General features: G+C 41.0%; 3 protein-coding genes, 1 long non-coding RNA gene and 1 pseudogene across 6 annotated transcripts in view; 2 read left to right on the top strand and 3 right to left on the bottom strand.

The window, feature by feature from the left end:
• The first annotated feature begins 23 nt into the window (after positions 1-23).
• H (transcriptional corepressor hairless) lies at positions 24-16,337 on the top strand. Its single transcript, XM_034977982.2, has 3 exons — positions 24-713; positions 10,530-11,915; positions 13,050-16,337. The coding sequence occupies exons 1-3, from the start codon at positions 539-541 to the stop codon at positions 13,076-13,078; spliced, it is 1,590 nt and encodes a 529-aa protein (XP_034833873.1). The 5' UTR covers positions 24-538; the 3' UTR covers positions 13,079-16,337.
• LOC117990539 (uncharacterized) lies at positions 988-3,749 on the bottom strand. Its single transcript, XM_034977987.2, has 2 exons — positions 3,501-3,749; positions 988-2,435 (listed from the first exon to the last, which is right to left on the bottom strand). The coding sequence occupies exons 1-2, from the start codon at positions 3,673-3,675 to the stop codon at positions 1,765-1,767; spliced, it is 846 nt and encodes a 281-aa protein (XP_034833878.1). The 5' UTR covers positions 3,676-3,749; the 3' UTR covers positions 988-1,764.
• Positions 988-4,012, bottom strand: LOC138403559 (uncharacterized). Its single transcript, XR_011237809.1, has 2 exons — positions 3,745-4,012; positions 988-1,441 (listed from the first exon to the last, which is right to left on the bottom strand). It is a non-coding gene; the product is annotated as an uncharacterized lncRNA (long non-coding RNA).
• LOC117990538 (uncharacterized) lies at positions 1,079-3,130 on the top strand (annotated as a pseudogene).
• Positions 16,338-16,845: 508 nt separating the features above from the next.
• Positions 16,846-24,075, bottom strand: part of MTA1-like (metastasis associated 1-like) — a 93,126-nt gene continuing 85,896 nt past the window's right edge. For all 3 annotated transcript variants that reach the window (XM_069504419.1, XM_034978305.2, XM_069504420.1), the window contains 9 exons: positions 23,439-23,560; positions 22,990-23,090; positions 22,749-22,871; positions 21,840-22,059; positions 21,307-21,525; positions 20,916-21,062; positions 18,504-18,646; positions 17,732-17,838; positions 16,846-17,308 (listed from right to left, as the gene is read on the bottom strand). In XM_069504419.1, the coding sequence (XP_069360520.1) occupies positions 17,170-17,308; positions 17,732-17,838; positions 18,504-18,646; positions 20,916-21,062; positions 21,307-21,525; positions 21,840-22,059; positions 22,749-22,871; positions 22,990-23,090; positions 23,439-23,560 (1,321 nt within the window). In that variant the 3' untranslated portion in view covers positions 16,846-17,169. The remainder of the gene's footprint in view (positions 17,309-17,731; positions 17,839-18,503; positions 18,647-20,915; positions 21,063-21,306; positions 21,526-21,839; positions 22,060-22,748; positions 22,872-22,989; positions 23,091-23,438; positions 23,561-24,075) is intronic.

Genomic DNA, 24,075 nt, shown 5'->3' with positions numbered 1-24,075 from the left:
AATCCACGTTTGTCAACGTGCATAATTTTATTATCCACTAAAATTCCAATATTACAGCAATAACAAAACGCAATTAAGAACGCATTCGCATTTCAAGATTATTTGTGGCCAAAATGAACGATTTTATTTGGATTTTGAACGAATCAAAATGGATGCTGGGTGTGAATGAACTATGTACTGAAAAACGAACAGCTTTTTATCGAGTTGTGTCGTGGGCCCGATTATAATCGGGAATCCGGCATCACGGTTTTGTTTTGTAGTAAATCGGGCAGTGCTGATCTCGTGAATCCTAGCAGCGGGGATTAATCGCAGTGGAGGCTGAATTCGGTAGTCCCCGTGTCGGTAATGTGTTTACGAGAGTACCAGGCGAGCTTCCCGCAGGTGTCCTTAATAGGATGAGGACTCTGACGGAAATATTGAATGTCGATGCGAGTCAGCGAGTGGTCTGTGTCGGGCAGCGGTAGGATCTCGGTGCAAAATGGCGAGAATATACGGACTACAGTGTCGCTCGTGTGCTCAGTGAGCGGGCAGAAATGAGATGCATATACAGGAAGGAACACACACAACTCTGACAACATGTACCAAAATGACAGAAGAAGTAGACAGAAGACATGGTGTGAATGGTAACAGCAGCGGCAAGGGTGCCGACGACGAGCCCCCAGGGCAAAGCTCCGCTCAGGCTGCCACGGGTGGAAGGCTCAAGTTTTTTAAAGGTCAGTCTATCCTATAACAATCTTATACAACATCAAATAACTACAATAGAAGTTTAATTCAAAAGCTCTTACAAGTTCTTTTATCAAATGTCAGTCAGTGGGTTATAATATCAGCAGCTGACTCTGTAGTCTGTAAGAACATTGCCTTGAAACGATAAAAGCAGAGATCAAATAGGTAATTTATTGTTTACGGCTGTGTCCCCAGTATGCAAACTGTTAGCGGCCGACTGAGTGAGCCGCAAATTTGTGGCGAACTGAAATTCGAGTGAGCTGCAAACTTTTATGAGTTAGCCGCTTATTTAGGTCGACCGACTGAATTTTCACTTTACTATTGTTATACGAAGGGAGTGGTTGTGTTGGTGACGATGGATATTTTTGAAGTAATTGGTATCTTAGAGGCACTGAAAGAGGATAAAGAGAAGCACTGGGTTCACCCTTTAAACAAGAAAAGATTGAGCATTGGACAATTTCATGTTCTTTACCCAGAACTAAGGAAATATCCAGAAAAATTTTACCAGTATTTCAATATGACTTCTCATACATTTGACGAATTGCTGAACTCTATAACCCAGTACATTGCTAAAAATAATATCACAAGAGATACAATAAGTCCCGAAGAACGGCTTACTATAACTTTGAGGTAAGTAAATAATTGACGCTTTTGAATTTTAAAAATTTTAATATTAAAAATCAGCAACGAATGTAATGACAACTTAATATTTTAATTACTAGTGGGGTGGCCGGCGGCTCCGCTCGCGTATAAAATTTTAAGTCCCGCTGCTCCCGATCCTGTAGAAAATATCGGGATAAAAAGTAGCCTACAATATCAATCACTCATGTTCTATTTTACATATCTATGCTATTTTAGGACAATTGGCTGCGTTGTTGGCTCGCTATAGAGGTACAAACAAACAAACCCACAAACATACAGTCACTTTCGCATTTATAATATAAGTATTATTCTAGTTTTTAATTTAACAATCACTTTTCAAATTACAGTCTTATTAAATTGGATTAGGAACTAGCATGGTAACATTGAGTAGGTAACCAGTCATTCGTCATCCTCAATGTGGTCTGAACCACCTCGCAATATTGCTTCTATGTCTTCTACTTCCACTGAAGAACCTGTAGAGCTATGTGATGGACTGTTTCGAGGACTTCGAATGCTGCTACTTCCAACTGGGTTGTAGTTGTTTGAGGTTGAAGGATAGTTTTGCACATTTGGCGTACTGCTTCCACTCGTGTAGCCGTACTGATCTGGGTAGTTATTGGCATTCGTCCACCCAGTTTGCATCAAAGCACCGTCATAATTATTGTGTACATTATATTTAATATTTTTAATAAGTTTCATCACTTCAAACCGAAATTCAAAGTTCTGGGTTGGGGACATTGTCTTCATTTCCGGTAAAATATTTAGTAGAAAGTTCATATCTGGGTCGGATTCTCTATTTTTATCCATCGATTTAAGTAGTGCCTCCTGAAACACAGTCATCTTTTTCTTTTTTTCATCATACATAGTGCTACTGTTGCTAGACGTCTCGGCGCTAATGTTGCTAGATGTCTGGTTGCTAGCTCTAGAAACATTCAAAAACTGCAACATATCCAAGTATGGCGTCTTACGTTTTTTTGGTGCCCCACTTCCGCTTTTGAGTGAGGAATCCTTATTTTTTTCTCTGGTGTAATAGTCGCGCAACCCCTTCCATTTTTTTTGTAGGTCTTTTACTGAAACAAAATTAACCGGTACTTCATATTCTTTCTAGATTCCTGTCAACTGGATTAAGTTACAGAAAAATTGCCCAAGAGTTTCTTGTTGGAAAATCGACAGTATCGAAAATAATAAATGAAACTGCATGCATTATATGGGATCTTTTACAGCCACAGGAAATGCCGGAACCTTCTGAAGAACTGTGGCTAGAAATAGCAAAACGATATTATAAAAAAACAAACTATCCTAATTGTATAGGATCTATCGATGGCAAGCATATCCGTATTCGAAAACCACCAAAAAGTGGATCTAACTATTTTAATTATAAGAAGTTCTTCTCAATTGTTCTGTTAGCCGTAGCAGATGCAAACTGTTCTTTTATAGCTATTGATGTTGGTGCTTGTGGACGAAATGCTGACAGTAATATATTTAAAGAAAGTGCTTTCGGCAAAAAATTGGCTCGTGGGTCTCTGAATATTCCTAACTCTATTAAATTGCCTAATTCAAATGGATTGCCCCAGCCTTTCGTGTTTCTTGGAGATGAGGCATTTGGATTGCAAAAGCATATCTTGAGGCCTTTTCCTAATAAAAGTTTAAATAAGGAAGAGCGAATTTATAATTATCGCCATAGTCGGGCTAGGAGATGCGTGGAATGTGCATTCGGCATTCTAACAAACAAATGGAGAGTTCTGCATACACCGATTGCTACTAATGTGAATACAACCATCGCTATCGTAAAAGCTGTTTGTATTTTACATAATTTTGTCATAGCAAGGGAACAAGTACAATATACACATCTTTCGCGACGTACCTCAACAACTCTTACAAGCACAAGAAGCCAAATGATTACTGTATCAAATTCTGGAAAGACAACAAGAGATAACTTTAAAAACTATTTTCTTTACGAAGGAAAACTACCCTGGCAAGAGAAGTATTTTTAAGGTGTAGCTACAGGACGAAATGGTGTAACGGAGTTTGTAAAGCCGTAAATACTACGTAGTGATTATGATACTTTATTTTATGTAGTGAGTGATGCAAGTATATTGTTGAATAAATAATAATTTTATTAGAATGGAACTTACTTTTTTTTACTTTAGTGCTTTCTTCTAAGTTTTGCCAATCATCGTATAGAATAACAGCGATTTCATTCCAACCGCTCTGCTTTAATACTCTGTTGCTGTATTCTTCACTCGACAAGTTCCATATGCATGGTCTATTTTGTATTTCCGTAATGAACCTTTCCGTATCAAAAGGCATCTTGGATTTTCTGTGGTGTGTGTGCGTAGAGATTAGTTAGATAAGCGATGCAAAAAAACACGTCCGAACACGTCGATAGCTTCTTTCCAACTGTCCGCATGAACAGTTTGAGGCAAACGGACTCACTACGCCCGGCGAACAAGCATATCGCCGTCGCCGACTGCAACCGGTTTTGCTGTGAGTCGGCCACTACGGCGCACGTAACGCTGCAAACTGCGTAAAGTGAGCGCAAAACTAGCAATCTGTGGACACTCCATTTCAAATATATGGAAGGGCGTACTAAACCGGTACGCCGCAAACTCAGTCGGCCGCTAACAGTTTGCCTACTGGGGACACAGCCTAAAAATGTCTTTACCTGTTTTGATATCCATTTAAAAAGTTATTTGAATTGTTAATTGCAGTAAGGTGATGGTAATCTATATTTTCATAAACTGCACAAACTTTATTTTAAGCAGTATAGTTTTTATAAAATTACTTGATTGCTGTTTTTAGTTCCTAGTTTTACTAATTTCAAAATTACTAAGTTTATCACATAAAGTACTTAATTTGATGACAATGAAGCCTAAACTTATCTCTACCTGATCTATGCAAACTCTGTGCTTGCAGGGAAGTTTATAAAATAATCTTTCATTTCAATGCCAAAATGTTTGAGACCAAAATAGAATAATTTAATCTATATTTTTTACTATTCACCAGCTATTCACCTTTGAATGGATTATTTATATTTGCAAATAAAATCAGGTATCCTTTTCTTTTATATATACCTACCTAAGTAAATAAATGATTACACTTTCTTTACTCAAAATAATCTGCATATAGTTTATTTGTAAGTATTTTTATGACTTCTGTATATAATAAGTTTCATGGTTGGTACTGTAACCTGTTTATACTAACCCTAAAATACTTAAATATGAGTAAAAATATGTTCCATCTATTATGGAATATATATAATATATATTAATAGATATAGCGAGCAGGCGGGTCACCTGATGTTAAGTGATTACCGCCGCCCATGAACATTTGCAGCACCAGAGGAACCGCCGATAACCCCATGTTGTAATCTGGTGGGAACACCGCTGATAGGAGTTGGTTCCACAGTTTGCACGTGCGTGGAAAGAAGGATCTGGTGCAGATATTGTTTATATATACAATATGTATAGAATATATTATACAATAGTGTAATAGCAAATGGTATTATAGCAGTATAATATGAGTATATTTACTGGAGTAAGAAAAACTAGAAAGTCATTCATGCTCTGATAAGCGCACAGCCACATTTAAGTGAGCAGTTGGTAATTGTCTGCAAACCTCTACCATTGTTGTGTTTTGCAAGGAGCTGAGGCCATCCTTGCGGAAACATCACTGTGCTCTATACTCTGCCTAATTAGATACAAGCATTAGTATAAAAATAATTTGATATCTTGATTATTTTAGTACTAACTATTACATTTTATAACTCGAACTAACTTAGGTGCAATGAAAAATGTAGTCCAAGTATTACAATTGGTTTCTATTAGCATTAACTAAGTCAATTATTATTAGTTCATTGAATTTTTCCTGTAACTAGTTACAGCACAATAATTAATAATGATACTTAATTAATTTTGCAAATTTTAGCTAAGAGTAGATTATCTTGTTCTACAGGTTACAAAAATATATATAAATATTCATAAATGGCATTACTTTTACTGAAATTCAGTAAAAAGCTTTTACAAATCACATATTAAACATGATAATTATTTTGTAGCTTAATAAAATCTTTAATATTAACAGAGAATAACAGGTAAGTGTAGTCATTGAAATGGCAATCATGGTATGAGGCAGAGGGACGCGCCGCACACCTGCACGTCTGCAATCTGGTTAGCGCGGGAGCTGTGTGAGTGTATGAGATGTTCCTTCCTCGATTGCCATTTCAACCTGTCGCATACTATAGTTAGTTGCTCCAGTCCAAAGGATCTATGTTCAATAGTCTCACAGATTTATCTGTTATGTTGGTAGGTACTATGTAGATTTTCTTGAGTAGACAAATTGTATGCTTTTGAATACATTTATTGCTTACATTCAATTGGGTGAGGCAATCGTATATTAGGTATTACAGAGTGCATGGTGACTTATGACATTTAGTTTGAATTTATTTCTGTCTATTATGGAATTTGCAAATGTTGTTAGTGACTTGACTATTCTTAACTATAGTGGGTACACAACTCAATAATATTTTCATTCACTTTTATTACACTATCTGAATAGTTTAAACTAATAAGAAGAAAACTTACTTATTTAGCATAAAAACTTTATGCACGGTTTAAACAGGTGTTAAACATGTTTCACATACTTCATGTATGAACATACATACATGCACCTACAGTTTTTGTGGTAACTCTGTAAAGGTTTTAGATCCAGCACTTACTACTAAGATTCATGATCAACCCATCGCCGGCCGACTACTTAGCACAGAATGAGAAGGATTTTGGCCATAGTCCGCCACGCTGGCCAAGTGCATATTGGTAGACTCCACACTTATTTGAGAACATTATGGAGAACTCTCAGGCATGTTGGTTTCCTCACGATGTTTTTCTTTACTGTTCAAGATTAACTGTTACTTACTACTACTAATCTTTTGAATAATCCAGACTAGAGACTCTACTACTGGTTTGGAATACCTTTTTCTAACTGAATTATGATTAAATTCAGTTTGAGTTACACTTTTTGATTGTATATAATGTACCTTCCTCGCTTATTTTTATTCCTGATGATTTGGTTGAGGTACCCTTAGAAAAGAAGGTACATAATATATCATACATTTAATAACTTCTCTGGTGTAGTGGTCTTCAAGTGGGAGGTCTCAGATTCACTTCCCAGTTGGGACAATTTGGAAATAAATAATTTCTCAGAAAGGAAGGGAAAGTTTTAACCATAGTCTACCATGCTGGCCAAGGGTAGGGGTATATCAGTACTCTTATTATAAATGCGAAAATGTGTTTGTGTGTTGGTTTGTTGGTTTGTCCTTCAATCACGTCGCAACAGTGTAATGGATTGACGGGATTTTTGCATGGGTATAGATAAAGACCTGGAGAGTGACATAGCCTACTTTTTATCCCGGAAAATCAAAGTTTCCACGGGATTTTTAACAAACCTAAATCCACGCGTACGAAGTCGCCGGCATCAGCTAGTGTTTAATAAAAAACTGCCATACCTCTTCCAGGCTAGCTCCCTTCCATCTTAGATTGTATCATTATTTACCACCATGTGAGATTGCAATCAAGAGCGTAATTGTATCTGAATAAAAAAAATCGGCCAAGTGCGAGTCAGGCTTTTTGCACGATAATTCAAAAACTAAGATGCATAAAAATAAATAAAAATTGCTATAGAATGCACAGGTGAAGCCTTTTCATATGATACACCACTTGATATAGTTTATCTTACTTCGAAAATGAAAATACTAATTTTTAGTTCATGACCACAATTTAATTTTTTTTTGTGTGATGTAATCACAAATTCGCGGTTTTCAGATTTTGCCCCTAATGTCTGCTATAAGACCTACCTACCTGCCAAAATACATGATTCTAGGTCAACGGGAAGTACCCTGTAGGTTTCTTGACAGACAGACAGACAACAAAGTGATCCTATTATATGGGTTCCGTTTTTCCTTTTGAGGTACGGAACCCTAAAAAACACATCAGCTATGTATTTAAAATCGTTTAATATTACTGAATAGATAAACATTAGGCATTTACAAAACAGGCCCCAGAAACTTTGTACGTTAGCCATTTAGATCACTTCCTGACTCTGTGAATAATATTAACTATATAAATTAAGTAGGTATATTATACACACTTGAGCACTTGTTTTTAAAAGCGTATTGGTGTAAGAAGATGTGCATAAATAAATAGCTGTGATAATTAAATTTACATAGTATATAATATACACTTACATAGACACAGCAAGCAAGATCCTGTTCCAATAAAAACATTATGTAATTAATAGTTTTTCTAATATTTTTATATCAAAATACTATTAATAACTAGATAATGCCTGCGACTTCGTCCGCGTGTATTTAGGTTTTTTAAAAATCCTGTGGGAACTCTTTACTTTTCCGGGATAAAGTAAGTAAAAGTAGCCTATGTCCTTCCGTGAAATGCAAGCTACCTCCTCTGTGTTGTAAATGTTAAAATAGGTTAAATAGTAGGTATGGATTTTATAACTCTAGTCTTGTTTAGAAAGCATGGTTGTAACTTAAATAGAATAATTCTGTTAGGGTTCCGTACCTCAAAAGGAAAAAAGAAATCCTCATAGGACTTTGTTGCCCGTCTGTCTGTCTTTCGTATCTGTCACGAAAACTTATACGGTACTTTCCGTTAACCTAGAATCATGAAATTTGGCAGGTAGTTAGGTCTTATAGCACGAGTAAAGCAACAAATCTGAAAAACCGTGCATTAGTGGTTACACCACACAAAAAACTAAATTTTTGTTTAAAGATTTATTTTAATTATTGATTAACAAATAATTAGTATTTTCGATTTTCAAAGTAAGATAGCTTTACCAAGTAGGGTATCATATGAAAGGGCTGTATATTCTAAAAGAGATCTTTATAGTAGTTAATAATAGTTTTTGATTTATCGTGCAAAATGTCAAAAAAAAATACCCGCGAGTATGAAACCCTCGGTGCGCGAGTCTGACTCGCACTTGGCCGGTTTTTAATTTCAGAATTGAAATAGTGGTATATATTACATTTATAATTTTCATATGCCTACTTAATATCAGTACTTTTCCAATTCTAGAATAATGTTAACTTATCAAGGCCTCTTAGGGCATCATCACAACATTAGGTAATGATGATACAAAGTAACTAGCAGCTTTACAAAAGGAAAGTTACATGTACACAATTACACATACAAAACATTACATAAACTATGAAGTGATAGCCCCTGAGTAAACATTATTGTTAACTATTAACTATAATGAGAATGTACAGCTTGACCTGTGTAAGCACATTCTACTATTTTATAAACAAACATTAGGGGCAAGTGTAAGTTTAATAGCTGTACATTAAATGTAGGAGCTGGTGTAATTACTCCTCTGATCAAAATATTTTTTTCTTTTCTTTTTTCATCCAGACTTTTTGCTGACTGAATTGCTTTGTAAAACTGTACTAAAATTGAGCCCAAAGTTCATAATTTCGATCACTGAATTCAAATTTGAATTAATTTCTAAGCAAAACGGCGCGCCGTGGCGTAAAGCGAAGCCACATTGGGAGCGAAGCCAAACGAAACTAAGGGGTCTTACTGGAGACGCGGCGCATTCGCGTCGCGTGGTGCATCCCGTCGCGCTGTTTACGCTCTTGGTCATATGTTTGGCCATGGCCAAGTATGAGAGCGTTTATGCAGAAGCGTTTGCTTGTTAACTTTCGTAGCACGCGGCGAAGCACACGGCGTCGCGCACGCGCAGAACACGCGACGATGCACGCGACGTTATTCGTAAACGTGACCATAATATAATATGCCATATTATGATTTATGATTAAACTGCTAAAATTTAGTCCAAAGTTCGTCGAAACAGTACAATTACGATAAAATTTCGTCGAAACAGTTTTCATTCAATTTTTTGTTCCAATAAAATTTTACTTGAGAGCCATTTTGTTCCACCAGCTCTTCAAATATAATGTTGATGAGGTAGGTACTAGGTAGTATGTATGAAGACCTATATACAATACATAGGTTAGTTGCTGACCGCTGCATCCTAAACAGATTAAAAAGACGTGATGAAGCTCATTGGTCAGATTATTAAATGTCTTATGCAGCATGTGTTAGCTATCTTCAGTTGGTGTATACTAGTATATACCTACTTACATTATTGTACAGTACCTAGAATATTCAAGTTATCAACAGAGAAAATCTTTATATATAAAATTCAAAGTTCTGACTGACTGAATGAATTATATCTATCAACCTAAACCACTGGTCCTAGAGACATGAATCGTAAAGAGTAGGTATCCACTAAGAAAGGATTTTTCGAAATTGCACCCCTAAATGGGTTAAAAAGGGGTTGGAAGTTTATATCAAAGTCCTATGTTTTTGAAGTTAGAGATATGAAAAACCACCTAGTGGGAGGTCATCCAACGCTGTAATCTTGTGTGAGGTCGCCATTCCAGCACCTTGGGACCCCAACGCCTATCGGTTTTACAAAACTACGTGCCCTGTCCATTGCCACAAGGTGCAGAGGAAGTCCCTTCACTAGGTGGGCGGACGACATCAGACGAGTTGCAGGGAGCCGCTGGATTCAGGCGGCGCAAGACCGTGGCATGCGGCAGTCCCTACAAGAGACCTATGTCCAGCTGTGGACGTCTATCGGTTGATGATGATGATGATGATGATGATGATGATGATGATGATGAGAAAACAAATTTTCGCGGACGAAGTCGCGTGCAACTGCTAGCAATACAAATTATTGTATATTATAAATGCGACAGTGTGTCTATGTGTCTGTCTGCTAGCTTTTCATGGCCCATCCGTTCAACCGAACGACGAAATTTGGTACCTACAGAATCATCGCATCCCGGGACGTTCCCCGGTAGAAAAAAGTGTCCTATGCCATTACACAGGCTACTTTTCTCCTATAAAAGTCAAAGTTCCGCGGGATGTTTAAAAAGCCGAAACATACGAGGATGAAGTCGCGGACATTAGCTACTATTGATATAAGTGTGTACAGTGATTCTTGAGTAAATAAATAAGGTGTTGGATAATAATGTTAGTTATTATCATATGGACGACAATTTATTAATCTTAAGAAAATTGAAATTACAAAGTAAGTTTAAGTGTGTTAAAATTTTATAACAAGGAGATTTAAATATTTTCCAGATGGAAAGTTCATATTGGAGTTGGTGCGAGGCAGCGCGCGCGAGGGCGAGCGCGCGGGCTGGGTGTCAGTGCCGCGCAAGACGTTCTGGCCGCCCGCCGCCGCGCCTCCTACGCCGCCGCACGCCGCGCCGCCCTGCGCCTCGCTGTCGCTGTCCGACGACAACTCGTCGCTGCACTCGTCGCCCAGCGCCTCGCACCGCGACCACGCGTGGAAGCAGCCCGCGCCGCGCCGCAACATCGCCGCGCAGCTGCAGCTTTACTACTGCCGCCCCAGCGCGCTCACCGCTGCGCACATCCGCCAGGCCACGCGGCGCAAGCGGCGGCGCCCCTTCGACTCTGCGCCGCACCCGCTGCCCGGCCTGCTCAACGGCGCCTTTCGCAAGCCCAACGGCTTGTGCGAGCGCCGCAACGGCGACGCCGCGCCCGGCGAGGACGTCGTTGACGCGCCGCCGACCGCCGACGACGAGCGGTGGATGGACTACGATCGCGAGAAATATTATCATATGAAACTCAAGAAACCATATCAGTATCATAAGTTAAGGGTGTACAAGAAAACGAAACCGCCGGTCGGGCGGAAAGAATTGAACCGGACGATAGACAGGCTGCGCGAGAAGATCGCGACGCTGCCCGTGCTCGTGAACGCGAAGCTCGCCAGCTGCCGCCAGGAGCACGCCATGGTGTCGCCGCGCAAGCGCATCCTGCGCGAGATGGAGCGCGTCAGCCTCGAGGACCAGGCCAGCAAGCGGCGCGCCAAGACCGTGCCCGCGCTCAGCACGGCCTCCTACCCGCCGTCGCCCGGGCCCAGCCACTCGGCGCGCGCGCCCAACGGCGCCGCGCCTCGCAGGGACGCGCCCGCCAAGCACGTGAGCAGCTACAGCATCCACTCGCTGCTCAGCATGCCCGACGACGCGCGCCGCTCGCCCGAGCCCAAGCGCTCGCCGCACTCTCAGCCGCCCTCGCTCAAGACGGAGTCGCCGGCCAGCCTCGCGTCGCCCGACCTCAGCCCCAGCCCCGACGGCTACCGCTACCGCTACTCGGCGCTGGCGCTGGGCTCGCCGGGGCGCGGCGCGGCGCGCGACTCGCCCACGCCGCCGCAGCCCGGCGCCGCGCCCGCGTTCCGCGCGTACGCGTCGCCCGCGTCGCCGTACGGCGCGCGCGCCTGGCCCGCGCCCGCGCCGGCCTACGCGCGGCGCGACGAGTGGGCGGCGGGCGGCGCGCAGTACGTGTACGGCTACGGCTACGTGCCGCACGTGTACCGCGCCGCGCCGCCGCTGTGGATGCACTACGCGCTGGCGCCCGGCGCGCCGCCCGGGCCCTGGGCGCCGCTGCCGCACCCGCCGCACCCGCTGCTCACCGACCACATACCCAAGGACGAACCCACTTCAGGTACATTCAACACTATCATGTTATACACTAGCACAAGTCTGACAAAGTATTGAAAGTCCTGTGCATGGGCGCTCCAAGTCAACGTCTACGGGCGGAATATAAACCAACTCAAGAGATGCGTGATGTGTGAACAACGCGAATCAACATATGGTATTAATTTTTGCAAATCTCTATACCTATATAAAAATGAATCGTTAAATGTGTTGCTGATTGCAAATCTCCAGAACAGCTGAACCGATTCCGCTAATTCTTTTTAGGGTTCCGTAGCCGAAAACGGAACCCTTATAGATTCGTCATGTCTGTCTGTCCGTCCGTATGTCACAGCCACTTTTTTCCGAAACTATAAGAGCTATACTGTTGAAACTTGGTAAGTAGATGTATTCTGTGAACCGCATTAAGATTTTTACACAAAAATAGAAAAAAAAACAATAAATTTTGGGGTTCCCCATACTTAGAACTGAAACTCAAAATATTTTTTTCATCAAACCCATATGTGTGGGTGGGGTGGGGTATCTATGGATAGGTCTTCAAGAATGATATTGAGGTTTCTAATATCATTTTTTTCTAAACTGATTAGTTTGCGCGAGAGACACTTCCAAAGTGGTAAAATATGTGTGTGTGTGGTCCCCTGTAACTTCTAAATTTAAGAAAATGATAAAACTAAAAAAATATATGATGTACATTACCATACAAACTTGCTCCGAAAATTGGTTTAAACGAGATCTAGTAAGTAGTTTTTGATTTATCGTGCAAAATGTCGATAAAATACGATTGTACTACGGAACCCTCTGTGCGAGTGTGATTCGCACTTGGCCGGTTTTTTTTAAATAATATTCCTTGAAGTACGAGGATGGTTCTTACGGAGAGAGAAATTTAAAAAATTAGGCGGTACGAAGTTCGTCGGATCAGCTAGTTAATTAAATTTTTTTAACATATTAAAGACATTTGAAATTATTATCTAGTAAAATTTTATAGTTTCTTACGTGGTTTATTTACATAGGAAGTTGCCTCAAAATTTGGCTTAAAATAGAGATGTTTCAGGGATCATAACTATAAAAATAAATACAATTCTGGTTTTATAGCTATATGCAATATTTATTGTACTTTTATTACAACTGCTTTGTATCGTTCCAGATTTGCCATTGAATTTATCGAAACACTGAAGTGATCGAAGCCGGCGCTGGCGCGGGGCGTCCTTCCCGTTTCGTGAGACTGAGTACTGAGCACGCTGACCGATGACACGCGCGTCGAACGTGCCGTGTGGAGAGTCGTGTCGATTTGTTACATAAACTTATGCGTAAAGGTATTTTTACAAAAGTAAATAAAGACTTAGATTAATTAATTAAAGTATAAATGAAATTGCAATATCGATTTTTATATTTTTATACAAACTGTGTGCTGCAAACATTCCACTGTCGTCGATCGATTGGCACATTGAGTCCAAAAATCGCATCCCACCTGCCGCTAACGGTTATAGCTATAAAGAACGATATTTTTGTATGAATCGTGATTTTCCGGCGTATCTGATTGTCAGAAAATCTATTTACAAAGTTTTTGTATAATATACTGAAATATTATTTTCGTATAGAGTGTATGTATGTAGAGCCATGCGTGTATTTTCATACGAGCTGTTTGAGCTGCAAATTAAATATTTTAATATTGGCTATTATTTTAGAGTAAGCTTGCTAAGATCTAATGGAAACAAAAACACAGTTATCGATTGTTAACGAACAGTGCCTTGAAATAAATGAAGATATGAACATATTTATGAATGAAAAGTATTACCTGATAAAAATTTCCTGGTTTTTTATAATAAAAAGTAACTATAATAGGATACTGCCATTTCAACGATTTCACGATTGTTCGTACCCAGTTTTGATATATTCATAAATTAGGTGGAGAAAATATTTGGGTCCATATCCAGCAAAATTCAATAATGATGTTATATCTCGATCTCATTATTTAATTTAGAAAATAAACGAGGTAAAGACTACAGTTTTTGGGATCAAATTTGTATGTGTGTTTATGTAACATGTATATTAAAAGACATTGTATATAATTTGTGAATGGTGTGTTGTCGAGGAGAGCGGGCCCGCGTCCGCGGCGTACGATTCACTTCGGCGAGAGTTTATTACCTTCGAATAATGAATAGTTATTGTAATTGTACAGTATTTTTGTATCGAGTATTTACGGCGAGCAGGGCGACTCGGAGTCTCGCGGTAGGTTACGTGGAGCCCGACACCGCGGCCTCGCGCGGGGCCGCGCGATCGAAAGGCTTTGAGATTATAACGTAGAGCTAGTGCAACTGCAATTATAGTATGGGGTTATGTAATATAAGGACAGTTAAACGAATGGTAAGGGACTGAATTCTGAACTAATTTTTAATCGTTTATGGAATTGTGTAAAAAAATAAGTGTTGTAATCGGAGAGGCCTATTGTATCGAGCGTTGTCCGCCAACAAAGTTGACTTAGTGTAAATGTAGCTGTAACAGAACCTGCTCAATTAAACTCTTGAGTAAAGTAAGGGAACAACTTATATCAATGTTATCACTGGGATGGAACTGACATTTTTAATTTGTCAACATTTAACCTGTACCTATAGTCCGTGTCAGGTTGGGATGACAATCGGGGTATGAGTTGGGGGGATACTCGGCACACCCGCGCTCGCCCGCACTAGGTTAGCGCGACGGCTGTGCGGATGTGCGAGGCGTTACCTCCCCAATTGGCATGTCGACCTGTCGCGTACTATATGTCTCGGCTGCGCTTCTTTTTATTGTTGGAGTTAGTAGCGTTGCATAGACATGGTTATTTAATATATTGTATTAGATTAAATCTATAATAGATTTGATAAAATTCAAATCCTCGTGAATCTAATAGAATTACATTAGGTTAATTAAAATAAGTTTTTAACCTATTATATTAATTTATAAGAAATATAGTCACTGAAATAGATGATGGTATATATTATGTACCTTCTGCAAATTATATACTACATATTTATAAATTAAATTGTCCAAACCACAATATTTATGCGTTTGCCTGCTATATCGTACTTGGTGACGAATCGTAGTGAGTTATGGACCATAATAAGAGAACAAGAATTGAGTTGTATTTTTGTCTAATACATTTTTGCTGTATTTTTTATATCGACCAAACGTGATACAGCCAAGGTTTGAATAAATCATTGAGTTTTGCAATTAAGTTGTTTCAAATAATTTGTAACATTTGTAATCTATTTAGATTTAATCTATTTATTTAAGTCTCCTTGTATAATTTATAAAGTCCTATATAATATGTACATGAGACACTTATAAAACTAATTACGATAATGCACTAAGCATATAAATGGTGTAACCAGAACGCTGGCAAAAACGAAGACAGGTGATATTACTGATGATCAGTGATATGAAACCGCGAAAAAATAAAATTCCACGATATATTGCAAATAAAACATCTGACTGACGCTAGAGGTCAACGAACGTTTCGGAAGTAGGCCACTCGGAGTCAATGCCGCGTCGTAGACGGGGTTTTAGACCCGAGTTTTGCACGCTATACATTGTGGGTTTGAAAAATACTAAATCACTAAAACTACAAAATGAGACAAAAGGTTATTGGTATTGGATTGTGTTTAGGTAGTATAACAATGTGGCTAATTCTTTTGTACACAATCTCTAAACTAAACTAAAATATCACGTCTAAATCTATTGCTATCCCTTTCATAATGCTGCTTGCGGAAAAGGAAAGCACTAGATTTAGACCTGTTAAATTAGTTTAGTTTAGAGAGATGTTGAAACGCCGCGCCGCGAGTGTTGAGGCAAATCAAATGGTCGTATCTTGTTGTGTCGTGCTCAGAAAGACTACCTTCATCTGACAACATATCACGTCAGGTATAGTATGCACCCAAACAAGTAGTCCAATCTGAAGTTGCAACCTGAACCAAGATCTGTTTATGTACAATGTGCAGTCATACGCCTCGTGTTCAGAGTGGGCTACTTGTTTTGCGCGCACTATATTGGTATTAGGTAGTATATTGTTGTGTAGGTGGTCACACGTTATGAGTTATGACTTTATGAGTGTCTCCAGTGTAATGCATCTGAGAGATATTATAAAAACTACAACAAAAAGTACACACATGTGCCATTGAAAATATATTTTTATTGTATTTATGTAGGAGTTCTTGGAAAATTAATTATCTCAGTTTCGTCCCGCGAGTGTGCCGCTGTTGTTGCAAATATAAATATTTTTCTATGCAATCATTTATTTTGTAATCATCATTGTGATAGCGCTTTTCGTATAAAGTGTTATGTGACGACGCAGGTGTCTTAAAATCAACTTAAAACATATTTATCTTGCGGAATAATAGTTATTATCCATTTATATTAAGATGTAGTTATGTACTCGAATAAATATAACTTTTTAAAATACGTCGTTTTATTTTAATGGTCCAATCGCACTTACGCTGCACTGCCCGGCGGGACGCGACTCGACAGAGCCTTGCTCCATATAAACTATATTTGACATGCCGCGTCGCGTTGCGCAGCGCAGCATAAGTCCGTTTGCACTTTATTGCTAACAAAGTTTGGTTATATAAAAATCTCTGAAGTAAATAACACAGATCTAAAAATCTAGCTAGGATAGCCAGTTCTTGATCTTGTAACATTCTTAATATTAAGCACACAAATTGTTCAAGATCAAACCCATGTATGTGTGTAACTAGATGATTGAAAAATAAACGTTTTATTTATTTATTTATAAATAGACAGGGCTTTGAAAATAATAGTTATTTTCTGCAAGGAATATTATAGAAAGCATAGCGACGCACCGAATCGAGTGTCATTTCAATCAACGCGTTTTGGTTCGATTCGGCGCGCCTCAAGTCGATTCCAGGCTTTAGTAAGAAAGGTGGATGAATAAAAGACATACACAGAAATAAAATACGCAGTATTCCAATTTGTGCTTTATTTATGAAAAAAATTGTAAATTATCCTACAATGAATCTCCGAATGAAATAGACTTACATATCGTTTTATGTATCAAATACATTATTCGCTCATCGCCAGATCAAACCACATAAGAACAATATAGTTTAAAATATTATCTACAGAATCCGTCGTCGGCGATTCGATTACCAAAAATACAATCTCGCGTTCGGGGCGGGGCCTCGGGCTCTGTACACGGCAATATACAGCGGCGCAGCTCAGCCGAGCAGCGCCTCCATGGTGTAGGGGTGCGGCGGCGGCGGGCGCGGCTCCTGTCAGTCCAGGATCACCAGCTGCAGCGGCGCCGCGCCCGCCGCCACCTTGGCGCCCGCGCCCGCCGCGCCGCGCAGCGCCCGCCACGGCGCGCGCGCGCCGCGCCGCAGCTCGCCGCCGCTCAGCGTCCGCCGCGCGGCCCTGCAACACAACTCCAACTGAAACTTCTGTTTACAGTGCGCGGCAGAAAATAATGTACATCGACCTATACAATGTTAGCGAAACATAGTTTATTTACACACAAAGGAGCCTCAAAGTTTGGCCTAAAGTAAACATGTTTCAAGAGCCATAAAGTCATGCCATAACTTTCAAAATGAATATAATTTTAACTATTATTTTCAGACATAGATAATGGAAACATAAATCGATATCTGGCTTTTTATTTTAGATCTAGAACAACAGATAAAAGAACAATCGGTGTTTGTATAGAGAAGCGCGTAACAAGTCTAACTTTCAAGGGTTGATTGAAACTAACTAATCAAAATAATACATTAATTGTATAGGTAGTTGATTAAAAAGTATAATTATTGTCGATTAATATATAGCCCAAAGTCAAAAACCTACTTGGCAGCCTCTGTGGCTCTGAAGTAGAGGTCGTCGGGAGCGTCCATCCATGAAATGACGTGGCGCCGACCGCCGCGCCCGGTCAAGTTTGTCGGTTTGCCGTTTACCTGCTCCAACAAAAATAAACATTTGGATTAAGTAGGTACAAAAAATTAAAACATTTGTATTATCTTCTAAGTAATCAGGTTTCAAACTAAACTTCAATATTATTTACCATTAATTACCATGAATAATTGTTAATGTTTCATTTGATGAAATAAAAACTACTGGGATAGCTAATCTGGCAATCTGACAAGATCCATCCGAGTGAATCCTGGCGAATAAACTAGTTTTGCAATATAAAATAAAACCAGTCAAGTGCGAGTCGGATTCGCACACAAAGGGTTCCGTACCATCATACAAGAAATAACACTTTATTTTTTTTAATTTTCATGGCGTCTATTTTGAAAATTTTATCATTTGTTGTTGGAACAGCATTAGAAAGTATTGTACATCGACCATTAGAAGGAGATAGCAGGTTTGCAGAGCGTTTACCCTGTTGTTGAGACCGACAAAACGTCATATAGGTATGAGTGCCAGAGACAACGCTCTACAAAGCCGAGACGTTATTCTAAAGGCCGTTGTACATCACTTTTGGCCGCGTACTGTACACATTCTGTGAAAATTTCTACTCTCTACCTATAACGGTTTACGAGATACAGCCCACTGACAGACAGACGGACGGACGGACCGACAGCGCAGGCTTAGTAATAGAATCTCTAAAAAGACTTACATGTGCGAAAACGTGTGCGGGCAGCGGTTGGCCGGTGGCCTGCGCGCGCGCGCACATGGCGGCGTACTGCTCGCGCGACGGCCGCTGCATGGGCGCCGGGTGCTTGTTGGGCCGCTTAGCAGGGGGCGCCGCCGTCGCGCCTCCTGCACAACACACGCGCTTACTACAGTGCCTCACGCGCCGAAACTGTACACTTCCGTCACAGAGTAAGGACATCATATTAGTTATTACATACAGAGGTTCGACGAAGCCGTCTAGACAAGCCTAGACAACAGCAACATGGCCCTATGTTGAAGGGACATTTACCACGAGAGCAAAAGCGTCGGACCTCTGTATCTCTGTACCTACACCAGAATTAGCCTCAATGCATGTTATAGTCCGCGCCAATTAAATAGTCGTTCTTGAAGTTAGCCGCAAGGCGCGTCGCAATAGTGTTTTTTAGACACCAACCCGTGCGCCGCGCCGCCCTCCGCGTTCGCCATCAGCATTGGTGTGAGTGCTACATTCGTACACAGTACACGAGCGCGTGGAGCAATACCTGCGCAAGCTCACACTTGCATCGTAGATCAGACGCGACTATTTAACTGTCGGGAAATATACTAGCCTCTCGTGCCCTTGCGAGAACTATAATGATAGAAGCCGTATTTTCTATCACTAACAGTCAACAGAGCCTTGAAGAGATACTTTATACAGTCGATCGCCAGAGATGACTTCTAGACAGCAATCCTTCGAAATCACAGGGCGAGACGAAGGACTGCCGAAGTCAGCAGAACTTTTTTGTCTACGAGCTCAATAAAAAATCGTAGTAGATGCAAGGGTCTACGCGCACTACTCAAGCGATCGACTCGAATCGCCAGTCAATGTGTAAGGGTGAAATAAAACATTCATTAGTGTATTCACAACATCGATTTACCTACCGAGCTGGGTTTTTACCTCACGCCGGTGGTTTTGTAACAAAGCAAAATATTTTAGTTAATCAGTCCATATAGAGAAAATTAAAGTTAGTCTGTTCAATTACTTTATTTGCAGGGTTGGGAAATGAATAGACTTGCATAGAAATGTTTTATTTGAAATAATAGAGATGTGGCTTCAAACCTGTTGCTACTCCGGCAAGAGAAAGCAGCACAAACAGACAAATATTGTTTCATTGAAATTTTAATTCTTCAAACAGAATTATTTCTAAGTAGGTTTCTTTTTCATATCAATTATCACTAAGTTCTTACAAATTCAATATACAGTGTGAACCCTTAGAGTTAGTACCAGAACCATTAGATCTAAAATTAAGTTAGTATGAACTCAAAGTATTTATTCTGGACACTTTTTAATTGTCAATTATACAGGGTGTAACCAGAACCCTGGCAAATAGGATGACAGGTGATAGTACTGATATTATAACACAAAAAACGCAAAACAAAATTCCTATAATTTTGTAAAAGTTTACGGTATATTGCAAAATAAAACAGTCGCTAGAGGTCAACGAACGTAGGCTACTCGGAAACAATGCCGCGTCGTAGGCGGGGTATTGACCCGAGTTTTGCACGCTATACATTGCGGGTTTGAAAAATAATAAATCACTAAAACTACTGAATGAGGCAAATGGTTATTGGTATTGGATTGTGTTTTGGTAGTACAATAACGCTAAGTTTGTTCTAGCGATCTGGTAGATCGCTATAGAATAAATCTATATACACCCTGTATATAGATTTATTTTTACTATTGATGATTGATAAGCATTTCCAATGTAACTTAATTTATTATTACTTTGTAACTACAATTTTGGTACATGAAAAATAAAAATAAAATAAATAAAATTGTTCATTACCTTATTCAATTGCTAACAGGCGTAACTTCGCTTGCAAATGTAACAATATTGGCAACATAACAAAGTTGAGTAAAGTTAGCCAAGCAGCCAAGCAGGCGCCAAACCTCGTCTGATAGCATTTGGATTGGGTAATAGAAAATTAGTGTGTGATGTGTGGGTGGGATAGAGTTTGATGATGTTACAAGCATTGATGGTGGTGTGGTTAGTGTGTGGTACGTGTGTTGAGCGGTGTTAGTATTGTGTTGTTGGTGTTGGTGATGTGAGGTGTTGGTGCTGATGTTGTGCGGTGTCTTAGGACAGTGTTTTGCATGGTGGGACGTGGGGTGATTACTAACTGTTGAGTCTGATGATGTTACAAGTATTGCTGGTGGTGTGGTTAGTTGTATTGTTGGTGTTGAGTGGTGTTGGTATTGTGCGGTGTTGGTGTTGTGTGGTGTTAGTGTTGTACAATGTAAGTGTTGTGTGGTGTCGGTGTCGTGCTGTATCAGCGCTGTGTGTGGTGGCGCATGCGCCGCGGGATGGATACTGACTGAATGTCAAGTTTTGATGATAGTGCTGTCAGTGTAGGGGGGCGCGGGGTGGATACTGACTGTCGAGTCCGTTGATGTCGTCGTAGGCGCGGCGCTTGAGCGCGGGCGCGGCGTGCGGTGCGAGCGGCGCGGGCGGCGCGGCCGCCTCCGCGCGGCGCGCCTCCTGCTCCGCGCGCGACAGCACGCGCTCGTAGATCAAGCTGCCGTCTGTTACAATATTCAAACTAGTTATTGGAGTAAAAAATAAGTAATTGAAAATAATTGAATCCAAATTCCTTTATTTTTGTTACAAATTATAAATGCGAAATAGGCATAACTAAACTTCTTCAACAACTTCAACTTCGTTAAAGTGTCTGTTAACCCGAATGCAGGTGTCGCATACGGTCCGAGCAGTCTGGATGATAAAGTATAGTGCAAATTATATATTAGTAAGTATAGTAGCGGCGCTCACCTGGCGCCTTGGGCGGCTTAGGGAAGGCGACGTGGTTGGGCGTGGGCATGCGGTCGCGCGGCGTGAGCGTGAGCCACTCCTGCGCGCGCGGCGCCACCGTGCCCAGCGAGGCCGCTAGGCGCGTGGCCACGGCGCCCACGGGCCCGCGCACGCGCGCCACGCCCGCCGCGCCCGCGCCGCGCAGCTCCGCGCCGCCCAGACCCGCCATCGCTATCGTGCCTGCGGAACATTCATCACACTAATATTACAAAGGCGAAAGTATCCGGAAATCAAGATTCCCACTGGATTTAAAAAATCTATAACCACGCGAACGAAGTCGCGAGCAACAGTTAGTAAATAATAATTGTCTTTAATACATTCCGGTTTTATGTATGCCGGTTTGTCAGTAATTGGGTGTACACTCTAATTTTTTCTCTGTGCATTGTAATTGTGAGTGCTCCTGCATCGGATTTATTTGTGACAGCCTTGGATGGAAACGAGTTATTATTGCTCGTTACTCACTGCACATGGCGTGCGCGCGTCGGGGTACTCACACTCGTGCTTCACTTGGTGCAGGTTGATGGGCGAGAACGGCGAGCGCGCGAAGTGCCTTGGGCGGCGCAGCGCGCGCGCCAGCCTGCGTGCGAGGCGCGTGAAGGGCGAGGCGCGCAGGTAGAAGGCGGCTCGCGTCTTCATGACGGGGCGCGCGCCCTCGCCCACGCCGCCGTGTGCCGTCGCCACGTGCCGCGCGAGGTGCGCACGCAGTTTGAACTCCTGCCGACCAACAACACTGACTTTCGTATGTGTTTGTGTACAGATCGCGCCATATGTCTACATTTGCTCTAAGCCCTAAGTATAGCTTTAAAAAATAACGTCAAATATGCACAAACCAATAAAAATGTATTCATTTTCAAATTGGGTGCCTGGTACACTTCGACTGTCCCCGTTGTGCCAGATCTTTTTCCACGCACATGCATACTGTGGGACAAACTCCCTTCGACTGTGTTCCTACTAGATTTCAATATAGGGTATATTTGAGGGGGCGGAGTAATTAATTCCGACAATGCATTGACGGTTCCTCTGGTGTTGCAAATGTGCATGGGCAGCGGTAGTCACTTAACATCAGGTGACCCGCCGAAAAAGTCAAAGTCAAAATATTATTAGTCAAATATTCAGAATAGGTAACATGTTACCCTTACTAGTGGTCAAAATTTTTCATTTGTAAGATGATATAGTCATGATAGTTAGTGATGTACTTAATACTAAAAAACTTTGATCCAAGTGAGCCTCATATTTTAGCTGATAAATAAAGAAGAGCAGCATTCAAAATAGAGATAGCCGCCTGAAACTGAGGTACATAGGCATATTTTGCAGAGCCATATTTTGCGACGCCCAAAGGAACGATTAGGGAGCCTCAGTTTGGCTCAAGTGGGGGATGTACAAGGCCGCGCAGTTGGGCTCACCTTGCCGCAGTTTATAACAGTACAGCGGTGCGGACGGTGCGACACCGACAGCGCGGTCTCCTCGCCCTCGGCGCGCGCGCTCCGCACCACCTCCGCTTCACTCTCGCCGAACACGTCTGCCGTCTGGAAACAAATAGCGTCCCTATAACAAACTACAATAGCACTGATGCTGAGCGTAACTAAATATGAAGAGTCTGAGTAGAATTTGCGTTAAAATCTAAATTGAAAAAGTTGGTCTTACCTTTAATCCCCCATATTTTTTCCAATATTGCCAACATGTGCCACACAATCTGTATTGTAAATGCTGCGGACCCCATGAATACCACTGGTTTGAGTTCGTCACTGAAATAAAAAAAGTTCTTTTATCACTATTGAGACATCATAATCAAGTAACTAATAATTATTTAAATTCAAAAGTTCTAACACTATATAAGTTTATTTGGCGGTTTTTACATTTTGATGCCACTCAGCTGCGCGATTGCGGGAGAATGACAGCTACAATGTCACGATCGCAATCACCTCTGATTGGTTGACTCTCGCTCACTATTGTCTACATTGCATTGTTGCAACAAGAATCCCACAAATTCAACCAATCACAACAATTGAGATTGTAATAATGATTGATGCAGGTTTCGCGCAATCGAGGTGCAGTTCTCAGTAGTGCGCGGGCGATCGGTTGACATATCGTACCTTGGCATGAAGCGCAGAGACTGGGTGAGACGGCCGCCGTGCCGTTGGTGCCGCCGTTGAGCACGGCGCCTTTGTTCGCCGCGTTGGGCGTGCTGTTTATCAGAGCCGGGTTGGGCTTATTGCTGCAAACACAACCATCAGTGAGACCATTTAATCACAAGATATCGAAACGGTTCTAATAAAAAGCGTTCGCCTTTTTCTGTGCTAACTGCTAACTTCAATTTCGGTACATGAAAAATAAAAATCAAAAAATAAATTAAATCTTTTGTGGCTCAAACAGCCAATTTTTTTTGCTATTCTCGGTTTACAAGCAACAAAAGAGGTTAGAATTTCTGTCAAGCTGTCAATAATTTTGGAGGCTAAACATTAAAATTGCCAGCAACCTTTTGTGGCTTAAATGGTGCAATTTTTTTTCAAAGTTATTGCAGCGACACCAACGTTTTTAGAACACATACGATTCACACCATTATGCCTATGACATATATACGTGTGCCGGTGTGTTGGTGAGCTAAAGGCGTTCGACTTCAAGCGAATTTCGGTACTTGACAAGTTATCGTAACTTGTATGTTGTATCATGAACTTACGCTGTAGCAATGAGCAGTAAAACAAAATGGCAAAGTAAGAGTGACATAGATAG

This window comes from Maniola hyperantus, chromosome 18 (assembly GCF_902806685.2).
Source record: "Maniola hyperantus chromosome 18, iAphHyp1.2, whole genome shotgun sequence".
NCBI classification, from domain to species: Eukaryota; Metazoa; Arthropoda; class Insecta; order Lepidoptera; family Nymphalidae; genus Maniola; species Maniola hyperantus.
This window is presented reverse-complemented; position numbering and strand designations above follow the sequence as displayed.